The 17,664-nt window shown below is 42.9% G+C and overlaps 13 protein-coding genes and 1 non-coding gene across 14 annotated transcripts; 9 read left to right on the top strand and 5 right to left on the bottom strand.

The window, feature by feature from the left end:
* Positions 1-44: 44 nt before the first annotated feature.
* Eint_070620 (chromosome segregation ATPase) lies at positions 45-3,362 on the bottom strand (the record flags this gene model as incomplete). The annotated part of the gene is made up of 1 exon (XM_003073140.2): positions 45-3,362. The coding sequence occupies one exon, from the start codon at positions 3,360-3,362 to the stop codon at positions 45-47; it is 3,318 nt and encodes a 1,105-aa protein (XP_003073186.2).
* A 49-nt stretch (positions 3,363-3,411) lies between these two features.
* Positions 3,412-3,652, top strand: Eint_070615. The gene has a single exon (XR_002670145.1).
* Positions 3,653-3,742: 90 nt separating this feature from the next.
* On the top strand, positions 3,743-4,456 carry Eint_070610 (uncharacterized protein; the record flags this gene model as incomplete). The annotated part of the gene is made up of 1 exon (XM_003073139.1): positions 3,743-4,456. One exon carries the CDS (start codon positions 3,743-3,745, stop codon positions 4,454-4,456), a length of 714 nt encoding a protein of 237 aa, XP_003073185.1.
* A 42-nt stretch (positions 4,457-4,498) lies between these two features.
* Positions 4,499-4,801, top strand: Eint_070600 (ubiquitin-like protein; the record flags this gene model as incomplete). The annotated part of the gene is made up of 1 exon (XM_003073138.1): positions 4,499-4,801. The coding sequence occupies one exon, from the start codon at positions 4,499-4,501 to the stop codon at positions 4,799-4,801; it is 303 nt and encodes a 100-aa protein (XP_003073184.1).
* Positions 4,802-4,904: 103 nt separating this feature from the next.
* On the top strand, positions 4,905-5,333 carry Eint_070590 (uncharacterized protein; the record flags this gene model as incomplete). The annotated part of the gene is made up of 1 exon (XM_003073137.1): positions 4,905-5,333. The coding sequence occupies one exon, from the start codon at positions 4,905-4,907 to the stop codon at positions 5,331-5,333; it is 429 nt and encodes a 142-aa protein (XP_003073183.1).
* A 27-nt stretch (positions 5,334-5,360) lies between these two features.
* Positions 5,361-5,996, bottom strand: Eint_070580 (uncharacterized protein; the record flags this gene model as incomplete). The annotated part of the gene is made up of 1 exon (XM_003073136.2): positions 5,361-5,996. The coding sequence occupies one exon, from the start codon at positions 5,994-5,996 to the stop codon at positions 5,361-5,363; it is 636 nt and encodes a 211-aa protein (XP_003073182.2).
* A 42-nt stretch (positions 5,997-6,038) lies between these two features.
* Positions 6,039-7,166, top strand: Eint_070570 (uncharacterized protein; the record flags this gene model as incomplete). The annotated part of the gene is made up of 1 exon (XM_003073135.1): positions 6,039-7,166. The coding sequence occupies one exon, from the start codon at positions 6,039-6,041 to the stop codon at positions 7,164-7,166; it is 1,128 nt and encodes a 375-aa protein (XP_003073181.1).
* Positions 7,167-7,207: 41 nt separating this feature from the next.
* Eint_070560 (uncharacterized protein) lies at positions 7,208-7,852 on the top strand (the record flags this gene model as incomplete). Its single annotated transcript, XM_003073134.1, has 1 exon — positions 7,208-7,852. One exon carries the CDS (start codon positions 7,208-7,210, stop codon positions 7,850-7,852), a length of 645 nt encoding a protein of 214 aa, XP_003073180.1.
* A 60-nt stretch (positions 7,853-7,912) lies between these two features.
* Eint_070550 (Rad50-like DNA repair protein) lies at positions 7,913-11,635 on the top strand (the record flags this gene model as incomplete). The annotated part of the gene is made up of 1 exon (XM_003073133.1): positions 7,913-11,635. One exon carries the CDS (start codon positions 7,913-7,915, stop codon positions 11,633-11,635), a length of 3,723 nt encoding a protein of 1,240 aa, XP_003073179.1.
* Positions 11,636-11,668: 33 nt separating this feature from the next.
* Eint_070540 (adrenodoxin) lies at positions 11,669-12,055 on the bottom strand (the record flags this gene model as incomplete). Its single annotated transcript, XM_003073132.1, has 1 exon — positions 11,669-12,055. The coding sequence occupies one exon, from the start codon at positions 12,053-12,055 to the stop codon at positions 11,669-11,671; it is 387 nt and encodes a 128-aa protein (XP_003073178.1).
* Positions 12,056-12,093: 38 nt separating this feature from the next.
* Eint_070530 (26S proteasome regulatory complex component) lies at positions 12,094-13,263 on the bottom strand (the record flags this gene model as incomplete). The annotated part of the gene is made up of 1 exon (XM_003073131.1): positions 12,094-13,263. The coding sequence occupies one exon, from the start codon at positions 13,261-13,263 to the stop codon at positions 12,094-12,096; it is 1,170 nt and encodes a 389-aa protein (XP_003073177.1).
* A 45-nt stretch (positions 13,264-13,308) lies between these two features.
* On the top strand, positions 13,309-14,172 carry Eint_070520 (uncharacterized protein; the record flags this gene model as incomplete). Its single annotated transcript, XM_003073130.1, has 1 exon — positions 13,309-14,172. The coding sequence occupies one exon, from the start codon at positions 13,309-13,311 to the stop codon at positions 14,170-14,172; it is 864 nt and encodes a 287-aa protein (XP_003073176.1).
* A 36-nt stretch (positions 14,173-14,208) lies between these two features.
* Eint_070510 (uncharacterized protein) lies at positions 14,209-15,741 on the bottom strand (the record flags this gene model as incomplete). Its single annotated transcript, XM_003073129.1, has 1 exon — positions 14,209-15,741. The coding sequence occupies one exon, from the start codon at positions 15,739-15,741 to the stop codon at positions 14,209-14,211; it is 1,533 nt and encodes a 510-aa protein (XP_003073175.1).
* A 137-nt stretch (positions 15,742-15,878) lies between these two features.
* Eint_070500 (ABCG transporter) lies at positions 15,879-17,633 on the top strand (the record flags this gene model as incomplete). Its single annotated transcript, XM_003073128.1, has 1 exon — positions 15,879-17,633. The coding sequence occupies one exon, from the start codon at positions 15,879-15,881 to the stop codon at positions 17,631-17,633; it is 1,755 nt and encodes a 584-aa protein (XP_003073174.1).
* Positions 17,634-17,664: the final 31 nt, after the last annotated feature.

Below are 17,664 nucleotides of genomic sequence, written 5' to 3'. Positions count from 1 at the left end.
CCAGGGGAAAAGGGACAGACAAGAATTCCAAGAAAAGAAGATCTTTATTGGCCTGCAAGCTTGCCTATGTTTACAATCAGAGATTGAGAAGCATTGTTTGCCTTATACACTCCAAGGAGGGTTTCGCTGAGCTCGAACATGTCACTTCGCAGACTTATCACAAGAAACTGGGCTGTCCTGGACATCTCCTTGATGAAGTGGGATATCACTCCTACATTTCTGTAGTCCAAAGCCGCATCTATCTCATCCATAACATAGAACGGGGATGGCCTGAATTTATGGAGTGCAAAAATAAGTGCAAGGCTACTGAGTGTCTTTTCCCCTCCACTCAGATTCCCAATGTTCTTCCAGCTCTTCTTAGGTGGCATTACACTCAAAACCACCCCCTCGCTAAACGGATCAAGATGGTCAACTAATTCCAATTCTGCGTTTCCCCCATGTGTAATCGACTTATAAATCTCCTTAAGGTTTTCAGATACTTGAGTAAATCCTTTCATAAACTCGTCGTACCTCTTCTTTTTCAGATACTCAAGTGACTCCTTGATCTCCTTCTGCCGAGATTCAAACCATCCATGTTCCCCCTTTGCCTTCTCGTATTCCACCCTTGCCCTCTCACAATCTTCAAACACATCTAGATCAATCTCTCCAATCTCTTCGCCTTTAAGTCTTGCCACCGTGCCACCGATCCTTCCTATTGTCCGATCAATTTCCTCTTCGTTCATTTCCTCAACCTTGACTGTACTATGGATTTCAAGCCTGCATATCCTCATATACTTCTTGGATTCTTCCTCAAGAGAAGCTATTTTTGTCTCGCTCTCCTTAATCCTCTGTGTCCACTCCTCAATCTTATCGCAAGCATCATCCAACCTGTTCTTCAGGTCAATTTCCATATGGTAGTCGTTTCCAAGAGAGGCTTTCACGTTTGCAATCTCCTTCAATATCCCCCTCAACCTTTCTGCACATTCTTTATATTCCCTTTCACATTCAATCATCTTGCTCTTCATTCCTGAAATATCTTCGATGCTGATTCTTTCAAAGTCTTTTTTTCTTCTTTCAACCTCCAGCTCTTTTTCTCGAAGCTCCCCTGATCCACTGCTTTCAAGATGCAGTCTCAGTTCAAGGTTTCTCTTTTCAAACACCTCAATCCTCTCGTTAAGATTTCGAAGGTTTTCTTTCTTCCTACGGGTCTCCATGTCGGTAAGACTCTCAATTCCCTCTCGGAGAGAAGACACTTTTTTCTTAATCTTCTCAATCTCTACTTCAATATCCTCTATCTCTTTTCGATTGATCCTCTTCTCTACTCTCCCAATCTCCCGGCACACTTCCTCTAAGTCCGAAGCAAGTCTTTCTCGGGTCTTCCATAGGGCTCCTCTTTCCTTCAAGTCTCTAACCATATCCATCTCCGAAACTTTCTTCTTCTTCAGCTCCATCATCTTCAAGCACGCCTTCTCAAGCTCTTCAATGCTTTTTATCCTTCCGTTCCCTTTTCCTCCACTCATGACTCCACTCTTCTCAATAAGCTTTCCATCAATCGTCACAACCCTTTTTCTTGTCTTTCCAAATGCAAGCCTCTCGGCCACTTCCAATCCTTCGCATACAAGTGTGTCTTTCAGAGCAAAATAAAAGCACTTTCGGAACTCCTTTGGGCACTTGACAAGATTGTACAGATAAGGCACAGACTCCTTAGGAAGGCTAGGCTCCGAGGAAATCCTGTCCAATATTATAAATGTAGCTCTCCCAAGTCCCAGACTTTTTATTATGGAAATACACTCTTCTGCAGTGCATGTTGTATCAACAACTATGCTGTTCAATCCCTTTCCTGCAATCCTGAATGCCCTATCATATTGGGACTCCACAGACCCAAGATCACTTAGCCTTCCATAGACTCCTTTCACATGCTCAATACTTCTTAGAATCTCTCTCTCCTTCCAACTTGTCTCCTCGTTTTCTCTGTGCTCTTCAGCCCTTTGCATTCTTCTACTCATTTCCTTTCTTGTCTTCGCCAGATCCCTCTCAATCTCTTCAATCTCCCTGCTAATTTCCTCCTCAGACCTTCCCATTTCTATTTTTCCTTCATCCATTTTCGATAGCCTGCCATCGATGTCCCCAACCCTTCTCAAAATCTCCTCCTTCCTCGACATCAGAATTCCTAATCGAGATTCCGATTCTCGTTGTTTCTCTCCAATCTCTCCTTTCCTCTTGAGAAGCTTCATCATCCGCTCTTCTTCTCTGTAAATCTCTTCAATACTCTTTCTGGCCTCCTTCTCAATCCTTCTCTGTCCTTCTCCAATTTCACTTCGGAGCTTCTCGCTTAATTCACTACATCTAGAGATCTCTTCCACATTTCGATTAATTTCCTCTGTCCATTTAAGCCCCTCCTTTTGCCTTTTATCTTCCAGACACCTGATTTCAGAAATCTCACGAGATAACTCCTCAATACGCTTTGACTCCCTCTCCAGGTCCTCTTCCATCATTTTATTTCGTCTTTCTGCTCTCTGGTATTCTTTTCTCGCCTTCAAAAACCTCTCCTCGGCTTCTCGAGCCGAAACTCTTGCATTTGCTCCTTTCCCTTCCAGTACCTCAAGCTTGCCTCCATTCTCTTTATTCTTCTTTTCAAGGACCTGAAGATCTTCTTCAATCTTCTTTTTTTCCAACAGAAGCCCTTCTAGCTTCTTTTTCCCTCTTTCTGAAAAGAGAAGATGTAAATCCCGATCCAGACACAGGCATTCAGCTCTTCTTTTGGCTGTCCTCAGACACTCCTCCTGCTTTCTTTCAATATGTTTGTATTCCTTCTCATAGAACTTCAGTGCTGCCGACTTGCTTTCACATTCCTCAGAGACCCTTCGGAGCTCACTTTCTTCCTTTTCAATCTCTGCCTTGTATTCTCCAGTCCCAATTACATCCTCAAGATATTCCAGCAAACCACCATCCATGGGCTTGATCATAGCAATATTCTCGATCTCTCCTTGTAGTATCAAAAACCTATTGTGCTCCATATCAACACCCTCGCTCTTGAGCAAAGACTCCACCATAGTACAAGGTACCTCTTCTCCATCCACAAAATACCTAGTCCTTCCTGCCAAGGAAACCTCTCTCCTTATTTGGAACTTGTTGAATCCTAGCTCTACATAACACATGTCTTGGTTTCCGTCTCCACTATAGATCAAGCCTGCCATCGACGAATGACGCATCCTTCGGGCTCGGAACCCAAGCACAAAAAGAATGCTGTCTATTATGTTGCTCTTCCCCGAGCCATTTGCCCCAACTACCGCCGTGAACCTTGGATCCAGGCCTTGGATCACATGGGTCCCTTTGTAGCTTTTGAAGTTGTGGATTGTTATCGATTCTAGCCTTAGATTCATCAAAAGGGCCTTTCTGCCATTCATAAATTTTTCTTCTCCTACCCCTGTCGGCGGCTGGAAGCTTTCGATTAGGGGCTCTGCCCTTGGGAAGGTCTGAGATGAGACACATTGCCGAAAGGGCATCTGGTTAATGCCAGAAATCGTTCATAACAGAAAAGTTCACTTCTTCTATGACCGGAACGGAATGACTAGAAGGAGTTTGGAAACTGGACGATGTCTTAGACTCCAATAGTCCAACTCGAAAGGCAGCTGTTTGTGCTGTAACAGGATTCAGACTACTCTCCAGCACCCGACCACTTGATTTTAAAGTTTATTTCTTCGCCGGCAAAGCTGCCAAGGCCTTAATCAACCCTAGAAAAATTCTCAACCCAATGCCCAAGATGGATCCAGAAAAAGCCTTCCGTGAGCTTGAAGAGAGCATATGCTGGGCAAATGCACCTCCCGCACCAACACCTGGGATGTGCTACATTGAGCCTCAGATAAAAAGAGACTTCACCTCATTTGACGGGTCCCTTGAGAAGATTGTGCCAAGGCGGCTACATACAGATCTTCTTGAAGCCTTGGACATAGACTTCGTAGAAATGGTCATGGACTATATCGAAAGGGAGGCCTCAAGTACGGGAAAGCCTGGGCATCGACTTGGAGCTTCCAGTGGGCTGGAAAGAAGAGGCGAGGCTCTGGAGAGAGAAAGGATAAAGAAAAGCATGAGTAAGATCTTCGACTATCAAAAATATATCCAAGAGTCCTTCGAGGATGTAAACACAATAGTTCACCCTACAGACGAGAACATCAAGGCCGAAGAGGTTTACAGTCTCTTTCCGTCGACGGAAGATGAGAGTGTCATTATCCAGTCGGACGGGATAGACTTCCAAAAAGATTCTTTTACCATTCTAGAAGAAGGGTCTTCCCAGCTGTTCAAGAAAGCCTGTATGTCCGACGGACGAGTCTTCACATGCTCACCACAAAAGATAGACAATCTCCTGGTTCTCTGCATAAGAGATGGCAATGCATACTACAGCGAAGCTTCCACACTCTACAGGCTTCAGGAGCCAAGAAACCAGAAAAAAAAGATGGAAGATAGGGAAGAGGGATAATTGGGAGGAAACAGGGCCAAAAACAAGTGGGATGGAAACCCCATGGGATCGCCGGATTCTGGAAATGAATCCAAGACCAAAGAGAATATCCCGCAAATAACTTCCTCAGAAAAGATGCCGCTGAAGCTTATTGACCAGGATGGTACAATGCTTGTGTTCAATGTCAAGCCGGCTACAACATTCAAGAAGATACTCGATGCCTTTTCTTCCAATGTCGGGAAGAACAGCTCGGAGTTCCGTCTATTGTTTAATGGAAAGAATATCGATCCTGGGAAAACCCCAGGCGACCTCGGCTTTGAGGGCAATGAAGAACTCGAAGTGGTAACATCACAAGTAGGGGGATAGCATGTAAGCTTTCCTCTTCTGGGAAGGCTATTTTTATCTTGGGAAATGGAATTAAACAAATGCTCTGGAAATCAATATTTTTTACTATTTCTGCCCTACAAAGATGAGAGGAAGTAAGTCTCAGATTCGAGTTTTTGAAAAAAACAAAACCACAAGGAAGTTGATATTAAGAAGCATAGCTCTGTACAACATATGTGCGCTTGCAGTGTATTTGATGAACAAAGAGAAAAACATCCTGGTATATCTTGTTAGATCCATTCCCGAGGCACTTGCTGTTTATTATCTCTATAGAATCTCAACGCCTGTTATTTCTCACGACGGAAAGACAACAACTCTGGTGAGCCCCGGGGCATCTCTTAACGGAAAGGGCCATGTCAGTGTTGCATTTGATTTCCTGTTTATTTCGATGGTTGTGAAGCTGCTTCTGCTCTACTCCAGTAAGTCATGGCTGCTTTATGTCTTCTTTGTCATCTCCTGCTGTTATGAGTTTTTATATAAGCCGTTTGCAGCTTTAAAGACAAACACAAAATAAAAGATTCGTTCTAGGTCCCTAGCACCCCTATTTAGGAGTCTGGCTACAGGTAGAGTCCAATGTGCCAAACTGCTCCAAGAACATTCGTCTTGTTTCTTCAAAGTCCTTTCTACAGTCTTCCTCAAATTGCCTTCGCCTTTCTTTGTTTGTAAGTTGGGCACGTAGCTTCAAGAGAAATTCCTTTCCATGCGACAAGGCATACTTGACATACAAGGATATCTTCGAAAGTATAAGCCCGCCTGCATCGTTTCCTTCCTTGATTTGCTCTGCTAGATTGTGAAGGACAACAACCTCGAACTCTTCCATGTCAATTTTACACTGGTCCATCAGCTCAATAAAATTGTCCAACTCGTTGTGAACTATAAGGTGGCTCAACTCCTGGATATAGTCCTTTTCTTCATTTGAAGAGGGGGTCCGGAACGACTCGGTGCCAAGGCATACATAGGATGGCTTCAAAATCTTCTCTATCTCCTCTCTCTCTTCGGCCAGCTCTTTACTCGGAAATTCAACCGAGTTGATCTCTTCAAGCCTCCTTTCCAGCTCCTTTCTCTTCAGCTCTCTCTGTCTTCTTTTCCATTCCTTATAACTCTTCTCGTCTATGTTGGGATGAATCTTTTCCTCTTCATCACTCTCTAAACTGACTCCAGAATATTTCGAGGTCATGGGCATGGAAGACTGTTCATTTAGATATCAAATCCCAAGCCCATGGCGCTTAAATACACCCCGAAACTGTGCACAGTTCCAAAGATTGAGCAAATAACTACGCCGAACAAAAACATACAAAGCTTCTTTATGAGAAGCGATGTCTCGTTCTATGTTGACGAAAAGTATAGAATGGGAAACTACAAGGCAGATGAGGAGATAATCCACATTGTGGTTTGGAACAACAAGCTTCTTGTGGAGTCGGAGTCCATTGATCTGGGGGATTTCTTTTTTCCGACGGGAATGAATACGAGGAGATTTAGGAATCTTGAGGAATGCATTGGATGGCTGGGGAACCAGGTTTCTGGAGCACTTCATAAACTTGGGATAAAACCGAAGAACTCATTTGTTTCTCTTATATTCCAAGATCTTCTGGGCAGGACCGAGATATTGGCGATGTGCAACCTCTTCATTAATGTCCTGTCATTCAAGGGGATTCTGATCACGCCACGGAGTCTTTCCCAAGCGATCGGAACTCTTTCACCAAACTGTGTTGTGGTGAATGTCTATGAAAACTACACGACGGTGTGTCTTGTGGAAGACTTCTGGATGCTGGATGGGATCTGTGTATCTAAAGAAAGCAACAAGGGATTTGAGCTTGCCGACTCTATAGACTTTGTCGACGAGTTCAACAAGATCAAGGTGTTTGAGGAGAAAAATATCTTTTCTTGTGGGAAATGTGATTACAAGGACGAGACCGAGGAGAAGATGGAAACACACTTTCAGCAACAGCACCAGAAGGAGAACGAATGCCATCCAGATGTAGATCCTCAGGAGCACTTCAAGATGCATTTAAAGATGTATGATGAAAAGGGAGACATCTATGAGATTATAGGCAAGAGAATAAACCATGTCCTTAGTAAGGAAAAGATGAAGAAGATAGGAGGTAAGGTGATAGTGTTTAACCATGGGGGAACTCTGTTGTCAGAGACATCTCTAAAAAAGGTCTTCGAGGAGTGTGGGATTTATCCTGAGGTTTGTATGTATCCGGACTCAGCCGAAGATATGATAATGAATGTTATGGGAGTGTTTTCAGGGCTGGACTGCATCAAGGAGATGTGGATGACAGATAAAGAGTGGAATAGTACTGGGTTGCGGATACTAAAGGAGAAGGTTCTTTTTATCATTTAATTGTCTTGGATAAGAATGGGGAAAGAAAATTGACCCTGAGGATGGGAAGCGAGGAAGAGATTGAGTTCTTTGGATTTGCACCTGTGACCCTAGTTTCTGAGCTACAGGGGGAGATAGAAGGGATTCTGAAGGAAGGGATTGAGAAGCTATCGTTTCTTGGCAAAAAAAAGATACATCGAATGTCAGGGACGATATTGGAGTCTTTTCGTCGAAACTACTTTATATTTTCAAACTTTGTTTTGAGAAATATTCTTAGGTTTCCGAGCTCTTTCCAACCGGAGAGGAGAGTGAGCGATGTTGTTGTGACGGTGGATCTGCAGACGATCACGGACGATCTGATGAATGTACTAGAGTCTGAGGATTATTATAGAGCAGAGATTGAAGGAGTGAGGGAAAGCATTGAGGTTGAAAGATATAGGGAAGAGTGGTATAGATCTCTTCTTGAATGTTCTGAGTCTGTGGACGGCCTGGCCAGAAGGATTACAGAGGTCTGTTTGGAGCTTGAGAATGTTACGAGACTCTACAGCCAAATGAGTATGGTGAGCTGTATTGGGGACGAGGATTACAACACCTTCCTTGAATACAGGGAAGTAAAGAGTAGCCTTGCTCGAAACGAGAGGGATGAGCTTCTTGGGGTTGCAAGCGAGGAAGTGCTTTCGATGATGAACAAATGTGTGGAAAAATAAAGCTATAGTTTATGTAGTATTTTGAAAGTGTACTTTGAAAAGGTTTGGATCCCTTGCGGAATGTCATCTCTTAAGAAGCTGATGATACGAGGAATAAGGTCATTCAGCCATAGAGAGGGTAGTATACTGGAGTTCTATTCTCCGTTGACACTGATAGTTGGGCCCAACGGAACAGGAAAGACAACGATAATCGAATCGCTGAAGTATATCAGTACTGGAAGTCTTCCTCCAAACAGTAGAGGTGGAGCGTTTATCTATGACCCGAGGGTTGCAAGACTAGTAGAGGTTCAAGGACAGGTGAAGCTTTTGTTTACCAATGTGCATGGGGAGACGATGGTATGTTCGCGCTCTCTTCAGTTAACACAGAGAGGAGGTAAGAAGGAACAAAAAACACTGGAAAGTATGGTGTGGGCTGAAAAGGATGGAGGAGGAGTGAGTGGAAGGAGTGGAGATGTCGATACGGAGATGCCACAGCACTTTGGGGTGTCGAGTAGTGTACTGGAAAACGTTATATTCTGCCATCAGGAGGAAAGCACATGGCCTCTTGGAGAACCGATTGTTGTCAAGAAGAAGCTAGACGAGATATTTGCATCTGTGAAATATGGGAAGGCCTTGGACAGTCTGAAGTCATCAAAGAAAGAATGCTCTTCGGATATCCGGATGAAGATGCAAGAGCTAGAGTTCCTGAGAAAGATGAAGGAAAGGAAGGAATCGCTGGAGTCACGGATAAGAAATGGATGTGGATCTATTGAAAGAAATGAGATAAAACTTGAAGCCTATGGAAATGAAATAAGAAGATGTGAAAGAATTGTTGAAGAGATAGATATGGAGCTTGAGAAGAATGGGGAAAGGGAGAAAAGGGCATATTTGCTAAGAAACGAACATAAGGAACTAAAGAGCTTTATTGATGGGCTGAAGGAAAAGAGGTTGGAGTTGGAAGAAGCAAGAGAAATTTTGAGCAGAGAGTTCCTGAAGAGGGTAGAGGAAAGGTACGAGAGGATGAAGATGGATGCAGAGGAAAAGGAAGCAAGATTCAGGAGTCTGAGCGAGAAAAGAAGCAGCTATCTCCGGAGTAAGGGGGAACTCGACGGAGTGTTTTCGGAGATATCTGTTAAGTCCTCTCTGTTAGATGAAGCAAAACGGCAGAAGACAGAGGCTTTTAAGAACCTTTCATTGGAGCTGAGGGTTGAGAAGGACTTCAGGGAAACGGCTCTTGAGGTTTTCAGGAAAGTGGAGGAAGACATTGGAGACAAAAAGAAACGTATAAATGAGCTTGAGGAGGAGCTTCGGAAGCTGAAGGAGGAAGAGGGGAATCGGACGAAAATCCTCTTTGAGAAGAGAAGAATAGTGGACGAATATGAGGGTCTTGAGGACAATGGAAGTATAGATGTTTCTGTCTCATATTTGGAGGAGATGGAGAGGCTTAAGATGGAGATAAGTGGAGATAGAGAGATGGAGGCCTTGGAAGAAAGGTTAGAGGACTATCAAAGGAGGTTGAACGATGCATATAGCATTGCAGAGAAAAACTTCATGGTGAGCCAGATAAGAAACAGAAAGAAAGAGATTGAGGGGATTCTGAGCGAGGTTAATGTCTCTGAGCTTCACCAGAAACTTGAGAGACAAAGAATAGAACTTAGAAAGAAGGAGAGGAAGGCAAAGAAGATTGAGACAGAAATAAATCTTAAGAAGGCTGAAATGATGCAAAGAGAGAAGGAGAATGAAAGAATCAAAAGGGAAATAGGTCGGAAGTGTGAGGAGCTTAGAGCCATGCAACTCAAAGCTGGAGATCAAGCAGTGCTAGAGTTAGAGGTTTCAGGATTCTACTACAAAAATGAGTGTGAAGTGGAAAAGGCAAGGGAAATTGTAGAAAGAAATCGAACATTCTTTGGAGCGGATTCAGCAATGTTTGGAGTTGACCTACTGAACTTTGAAGGATTCTATGGAAAGAAGGAGGCCTTTGAGCTTTGGGATATGACAAGTGAGTCAGAGAGTTTGTGGAGAGAAAAGATTTATAGAGAAATGCTGGAGGATGGAAGAAGAAGCCATGGATGTCCTATTTGCCACCGATCCTTTTCTATGGAGGAAGAGATAGGGTTTAAAAGAAGACTGGAGCTTGCAATTGAAAGAGTCTCTTTAGAAGGGAAAGAAAATACATCCAAGAGACAAAGTAGGGGAAAGACGGAAATAGAGAGGATCAATGAAGGAGTGATGGATAGAAACAGGAAACGAGAAGAGATTGTTGGGCTTATTCTGAAATACGAGCCTAGCGAAGGCATAGTAGATGAGGAAGTTCTAGAGGAGATGGAGTTAGACATCCTGGACGAGTCTGAGGGAATCAAGAAAACAGAGTTTTATCTTTCATTAGTTTCCGAGCTATTTTCGATAGAGGGGAAGCTGAAGGATGAAAAGGAAGGAGAGTCTGTTCAGGAGCTGAAGTCAATGATTGATGGAATAAAGAAGATCTATGAGGAGAAGAGAGGGGAGATGAAAAGAAAGAAAGAAAGGATTGAGTATCTTGAGCGGAAGCAGGAAGTAGTTAGGGCAGAGAAAGAGATCCGAGAAAAGATCAATTTTCGAGAGGATGCAAAAGAAGCCATTCGCCAGATTGAGAGGAGTAGCATAAGAGCGAGGATTGCAGAAGTCTCTGAGGAAGTATTGCGAAAGAAAGGCAGGGTTGAGAAGATTCTGGAGAAGTTTTCGAGAAAGAGAGTAGAGTTGGAAATGAGTATGGAGATTTTCTACCAAAAGGAAAAGGAAATAGCAGTGCTTGAAAAAGAGATAGAAGAGCTGAACAGTAAGGTGAAGAAGCTTCTTCATATTGAGTATTGTGATGAGGCTAAGGATGAAGGGAAGTTTGATGCTGTGAGAAATGAGCTCCTTGAGAAGAAAAATGAGGTTTTGGAGGCTGGACAGAAGATTCGTACTATGCATGAAATGCGTGTCCTGGCAGAGGAGAGTGTGAAGTATTACGAAAGACAAAGGATAATTGAAGAAATAGAGAAGGAGTTGTCTGAAATTGACTTTGAGTATCTAACCAGACTTAGAGAGAAGAAACAGCTTTTGGAAGAAAAGAAGATGAAGCTGATTGCACAGAAGTCATTATTACTAGGGGAATGCAAGCAGATTGCTCTGGGGATAAAGTCCTGTAGGCAGGAGCTTCAGAAAGATCATGAAAAGACTGTAGAGGACTATAACAAATGCTTCATTGAAGTTAAGGCTCTGGAGATATCTTCTCTGGACCTCGAGAAGTGCATCCAGGCATTGGACAAGGCTATTGTGGATTTCCATACCTCGAAGTTAGAAGAAGTCAATGCAACGCTGAAGGACCTGTGGATGAATACTTACCGAGGAGATGACGTTGACTGGATAGAGATCAAGACAGAGAGTTCGGGCCAAAGAACATATAACTACAAGGTTGTATTTATCAAAGGAGGGGTGGAGCTCGACATGAGAGGAAGGTCGAGTGCCGGACAAAAGATGATAGCTAGCATTCTCATAAGACTGGCGCTTGCAGATTCCTTTGCTTCCAACTGTAATATATTGGCTCTTGATGAACCAACGACCAATCTCGACAGAGACAACATAGAAAGCCTTGCATTCACTCTCTCCAAGATAATCTCGAAGCACAAAAAGGATTCCAACTTCCAGCTGATTGTAATCACACACGACGAGGATTTTGTCCAGCTGCTAAGTAGAGACGGGCCTGAATACTTCTATAGACTCAGTAGAAACGGAAATGGAGACTCTACAATTGTAAGACATTCTGTGTACGGAATGGAATAAAGTTTTTTGACTCTTGGATATTCTTCTTCCCAGCTAGTGGGGCTTGGGCTTGAATCCATCCACAGCCATGTTCTTCGTTGCTCTAGGAATTGTAAGGACTGTCTTCTCAAAGCTCTTATCAATTTTCAATTGGCATCCCAGTCTTGAGGTACTTGTGATGCCAAACGCTTGGTCGATTAAGTCGTATTCCTTGTCGGAAGGCTCTCCAAGTCTTCTGTATAGAGGCTCCTCTAGGATCACGTGGCATGTTGAGCATGCCAAGTTTCCCTCGCAGGCTCCTTCAAGATCCACGCCATTCTTGTGTGCAGTCTCTAATACTGTGTCTCCATACACTGCATTGACAGGAATCATTTTCCCCATGGTCTTGAAAAGTAGGCCGACCTTCCCGGAGGTCTTGTCTGGAGCATTTGCCATGTCCATATGGGTAAAGAAAGAACCAAAATAGGCTGCGAAAGGCTTTAATAGCGAGGGGAGACAATACAATTCAATGCCTTGACTTGTTTCATGCATTCGTCTGCAAAGCTTTCATCGGCTTTCTCTCCTTGCAGAATTAGGCATTCGTCTATGTGATCGAGGGTGCCGTTGACAGCTCTGTCCAAGATCATCTTTCTAAGCTTCTTTTCAATGACGTCTACTCCAAAGCCCAATACATCGGCTATGAAGCTGATTCGGATAACAGAGTAAGGCTCAATTATCTTAATGATGTTCTTATCAAGGAGAAGATCATACAAGTATTGTAGATGGCTGCAGATAAATGAATCGCTGTGTATCTGCTCGGAATACTCCTGAAGAACATTGGTGTATGACTTCAGATCTCTGTTTGCGAAACTGTTGCTGACTTTGAGGAGGACCCTGATTATCTCGTCTCCAAGATGTTTGAGAGTGCTTTTATTCTTCATCACCGTATTGATTTCCTCTCTCTTATTTGCCATGATCTTTGACAAAATAAGATATCTCAGCGATATGCAGGCTTCAGGATCCATCTTTCCAAGTGTGAAGCCCTCGAGAGCTTCTATGAAGTAAGAAGACGCAACTCCATAGTTTCTTTCGTCACATATATAAATTCCACTTAGAAGATCGATCTGTGCCTGAAGCTGGGGCGGGCAGTACGCAGAAACTGCAAGAACCCTTGCAGATGTCAGAGACGACTTTGACTTCGAGATGTTCTTTATCTCATAGAATGCCTTGCTTTCATACACATATAAGGTTATGAGATTGATCTTGTCATCGTACTTCTTGAGCTCATGGGCTACAGGTCCTATCTGTGCCAATGCCTCCGAATATCTTCCTGTCTTCAGCAAAGCATATATCTTTTTGCACTCTAAGTCGAGGCGGAGCATCTTCTTATTTTCCTTGTCTGCCCATTCCACAAGAACAGTAAGAAGCTCAAGAACATTTCCAAAGTTGTCAGACGAGTATGGGATCATTTCAAAAAGGTTTCTTATGATCTTTGTGATTCTGGGTGTTGTTATATCTTCCCAAGTCTCTCTCAATGAAATGATAGTGGCCCCGATCTCCTGGTAGTCACCCTTGGAAATCAGGATCCTAAAAATCTCAAGGACTGCAGCTTCTTTTTCCTCAAGCACTGTCTCCTTGTTTCTCACTATCCCTTTCAGCTCTTCAATCATAAGGGAGCCCTTTTATTTGTTTTTATCGCTAACCTATTTCCAGACATGAAGGAAGCCGAAGAATTCCCAAGAAACTCCTTGACAAGCAGAAAGGCATGTGTCTATACAATATCTCATGCGATGGGACTTTATGGGGAACATCGCAAGCAGATCTTAAGGGAACTTGCGGTTAGAGAGGTCCAGAAGAGAATAACCAATAAGATACTTGGAAGGAAAGATGATGATTTTGACTTAATTTTTCTTAAGAGCCGTCATGATACCTCTATGGATGGAGTCTGTTGTATGTCAAGCGATGATGAGTGTTTTTCTTCCAGTAAACAAATGGAAGACCAAGATGAAACCGAGGCCCAACCGTTGCATCATTCTTCTTCATCGAGTTTGGGTTCAAGTTCAGAAGCAAAGTCCAAGTCTGGGAAGTCCAAAGGATTTAAAAGATTCATAGACTTGGAAGCAAAAACATCTGAGGATGGAGAATCCTCCTATGAAGAGGATGGAGGTGATTCCGATGCCCTGTCGTTTATTGCCTCGTCCGATGAAGACTATGAAGAACCTTCCAAGAAGCACAACCACGACATGTTAGAGATAAACAGAAACATACTGAGAAAGCTCAAGAAAAGGTTTATCCGGAAGCCTCGGAACAGGGTCTTCTTTGGGGAGGAGGATTATACAGAAAAAGCTTCTAGTGAAGAAGCAATAGAAGACGAAGACATGGATGTCTCGGAGAATACCGTTGAGGACATTGTGGAAAGTTTTGTGTTTCCAAAAGAGGAGGTGGAATATCCGCCCGAGGCAAGATGCTCTTTTACCAAATCAGAGCAAGTGGAGTTTGTTGAAGATATCAAGATTGCGGAAAAGAAGTTAGGAGAGGGTCAATACACATGGGATTCCGGGGCCAATGGAGGCAAGTAATATGTTATTTAGTGGATCGTTTTGTTAATCCTGAAGTTAGTATGTGAGTTCGAATGTCTCAAATATGCTTTCCGAGATCTCATGGCGTAAACATACTTTGAATCCCTTGGACACATGCAGAGAAACAGTTGTCTCACATCCATTTCTCTCTATAACATCTGGCCCAAGAATTCTGGATTCAAATCCCTCCTGATTTGATAATACAAGGAGAACGATGATTTTCCCTTCGTCATCGATAGTACTGGCATCCTTGACGTGGACTGTGCTCTTTCTTCTCACCCAGGTAATCTCAAGGTCGATAGGTACAACTATGTTTTCGGAGAAAACTAATCTTTTAAGGTTTAGTTCAAGCTCACTGGCTCTATCTTCCGCAGAAGGAAGTACTTTGGCTAGATCAAAGAATACTTGGACAACTGCAGGACTTTCATTTAAGACCTGGTATATTGGTATAAATATATCCGGTCCTCCCGCAATACTTCCCGAAATCCCATGGAGATTGGCACAAGATATTCTAGAAAATAAGATTCTGATTCTGAACCGATCCGTGAAGTATGTTCTTGTGCTTTCTCCATTGAAGAGCACTGTGTCGGAGCACTTGGTAATGTTGGACCAGTCAAGTTCCACAGAATCGACAGTAAACTCACATCTATCAATGTCGTGTAATATATATGGATTTACCCCGTATCTGAGTGAATCTAACTCCTCTATTCCCTTAATCACATTCTTCAACACCATCTGCCAGTTTTTTTCCTTAATACAGCGGATTGAATCTGACTTGATCGTCCCCTCAAAGTTTAAGTTCACCCCCTGCTTAAGAAGTCTTGATGCACTGATGGCAAACAGAAATGCTGTTCTGTATCTTTCCTTCTGTAGAGATCTCAAGTATACCTCGTAATACAGTAATACAGCCTGGTATCTTCTTGCCTTGCTAATACTTCTAGCCATTCTTACAATGACAGACAGCGGCAGTATGTCTATCACTTCCAAAATAAACCTGATTTCTAGCTCTGGATCTGATTTATAGGATAAAAATATGTTATATACTTCATCAGCAAGGGGACCTGAGATTTCTTTTTGTGTAGACAGCCGTAAAACCTCTATCCTCTCCAATAGCTTAAACTCTTTGGAGAGCTTCTGGAGGTCTTTTCGGCACTGTCTTGGATTGATGGAATTTGCAAGGCGATATTTTGTATAGAATATATAACGATCGTTAAGTCCCTCCATGTTCTCTATCCCGTGAGCTAGCCTCTTTGAAATATAGTCGACTAGCCTTTTTCTATATTCTGCCCAGGGTATCTGTGCATCCGACTCCCATGGAAGCGGGGAGGAATTGAAAAAAAGCTCGCCGTTCCTGTATACAGAGTAGATGTCTGTTGCATTAAAGGAATCATTAGTGAAAACGCTTCTACGAGTGGAAAAAAACTCGATTCTTACAAACGACTCAGGCAACACCAAAAGATTTACTGCCGAAAGAATCTGGAAGCTCTCCGCAAGTTCCTGATGGCATATGTTCTCACCTGATGGAAATCCATATGTTTTGGAATGGCAAACCTTAATCGACCTCTTCATTTTAGGATAAACAAATCTTTGGATATTAAGACAAGGAATCAGAGGTGTCTGGCATTGATCCTCATGGAGGTCTCTTTCTTTTTGTTCTGGGACTTGAATGGTAGGAGGACTATTTTAACAGCTACTCCCTTCCACCCATGGATCCAACGAATGGAAAGGTAGAGATCGTTTGGAGGAGCATAAACGTGGAATCAATTAAGGGGCCTTTCAAGGAAACAGTAATCCATCGGGTTCAGGGAAAGATAGGGCCTTCGGAAATGACTGTACTTGTGGGAGCAAGCGGTTCAGGTAAAACAACGATGGTAAATGCGATAATAGGAAAACCAATGGAAGGACTAAGGATATCGGGAGAGGTCCTCCTAAATGGTCACTTTGCCGATGCAAGAGTGTGGGAGCATGCCGTAGGATTTGTGGGAGAGCATCTCCATTCGTATGAAACACAGACGGTTGAGGAAACCTTGAGATTTGCAGTGATGGCGTCAAGGAACCGAGATCAGAGAATAATTGTGGCAGAAGAGGTGCCCAACCTGATCCATAGTCTAGGACTGTATAAAGTTGCACACATTCCAGTCAGCTCAATATCAACTGGAGAAAGAGTAAGGCTTTCCCTGGGAATAATTCTTGCAAAGAGACCCTCGGTGCTGATTATAGACGAAGTCACTAACGATCTTGATCTGCTGAATATCATTCACATCCTAAACATTCTTATGGATCTGAAGAGTAAAGGAAAGGGAATTATGGTTTCGTTCCAAAGGGTTCCCAAGGAAATTCTTTCGTTCTTTGACAGGATCATAATGATATGCCAAGGAGAAATTGTGTTCAGTGGAAGTCTTAGAGAATGTAAGAGCTTCTTGAAGAAGTGTGGATACAATCTTAAAAAACATGAAAACCCGCTGGACTTCTTTATGAAGATCCTATCTATCGATATGGCATCGCCAGTGTCGGAAAGAGAGTCTACTAGAAGGATAGAAAGACTAAAAGCATCCTGGAAAAGAATAGAGCCCTTGGCCATATCATCAATAATAGAGAAGATAGAGCTCCCAGTGATGCTTCAGAAGTCCTTTTTAAGCTTCTTACTGGTCCTTGAAAGAAACCTGTCAGACTTTTCCAGAAGACGTGGGCTCATGAGGACTCTGAGTGTCCAAAAGCTTGTAACCTTGCTGTTTCTTGTTCTTGTTTACTTCCGCCTAGACTACACACAGAAAGGCATCCGAGACCGATTTGGAATCCTCTCGTTTATGGTTATAAGCGGCCTTGAAAGGTCAATAGCTTCCTCAATCATATTCATCGACTCCCACAAGAAGGCACTCAGAAGAGAGGTCTGTGCAGGGATGTATGGTGCAGTTGAATCTTACTTCGCCAATGTGATGTCTAGCTTCTTTATATCTGGAATCCCTAGCGTTCTTTATACCGTTGTGGTGTACTGGGTGGTGGGTTTGAACCCAGGCCTCCTCCAATTCATATTGTTTGTATTTGTCTTTGTGATGCTTGTGCTTTTCTCTATATCATTTGGAGTTATAGTTTCTCTCCACACCAAAACACTTATCCACGCACAGGTGGTTTCGTCTACAGTAGCTGCATTGTTCATAATGCTTGGAGGGATGTTTGTTAACCCTGAGGAGGCCCCGGAGTTTGTTAAGTGGACTGTATGGATGTCTCCTGTGTACTATGCTTTTGAAACCATTCTACAGAGTCAGTTTGAAAACTTGACCTTCGAATGCAAGGATTCCGAAAGATGCATTCCCAATGGGAGAGAAGCCCTGCATCTCTACGGATTCCGAAGAGTCAGGTACAGCACATCCATAGGCATCTTCTTCCTCATCACTCTTATGTCCTTTATCTTTGGTATTGTTTCCATGAAGAAGGTTATTAAACCAAAGAATGTCATATAATTTGAGCTTGTAGATCGATTTATTGAAGATA

This window comes from Encephalitozoon intestinalis, chromosome VII (genome assembly GCF_000146465.1).
Source record: "Encephalitozoon intestinalis ATCC 50506 chromosome VII, complete sequence".
NCBI classification, from domain to species: domain Eukaryota; kingdom Fungi; phylum Microsporidia; family Unikaryonidae; genus Encephalitozoon; species Encephalitozoon intestinalis.
This window is presented reverse-complemented; position numbering and strand designations above follow the sequence as displayed.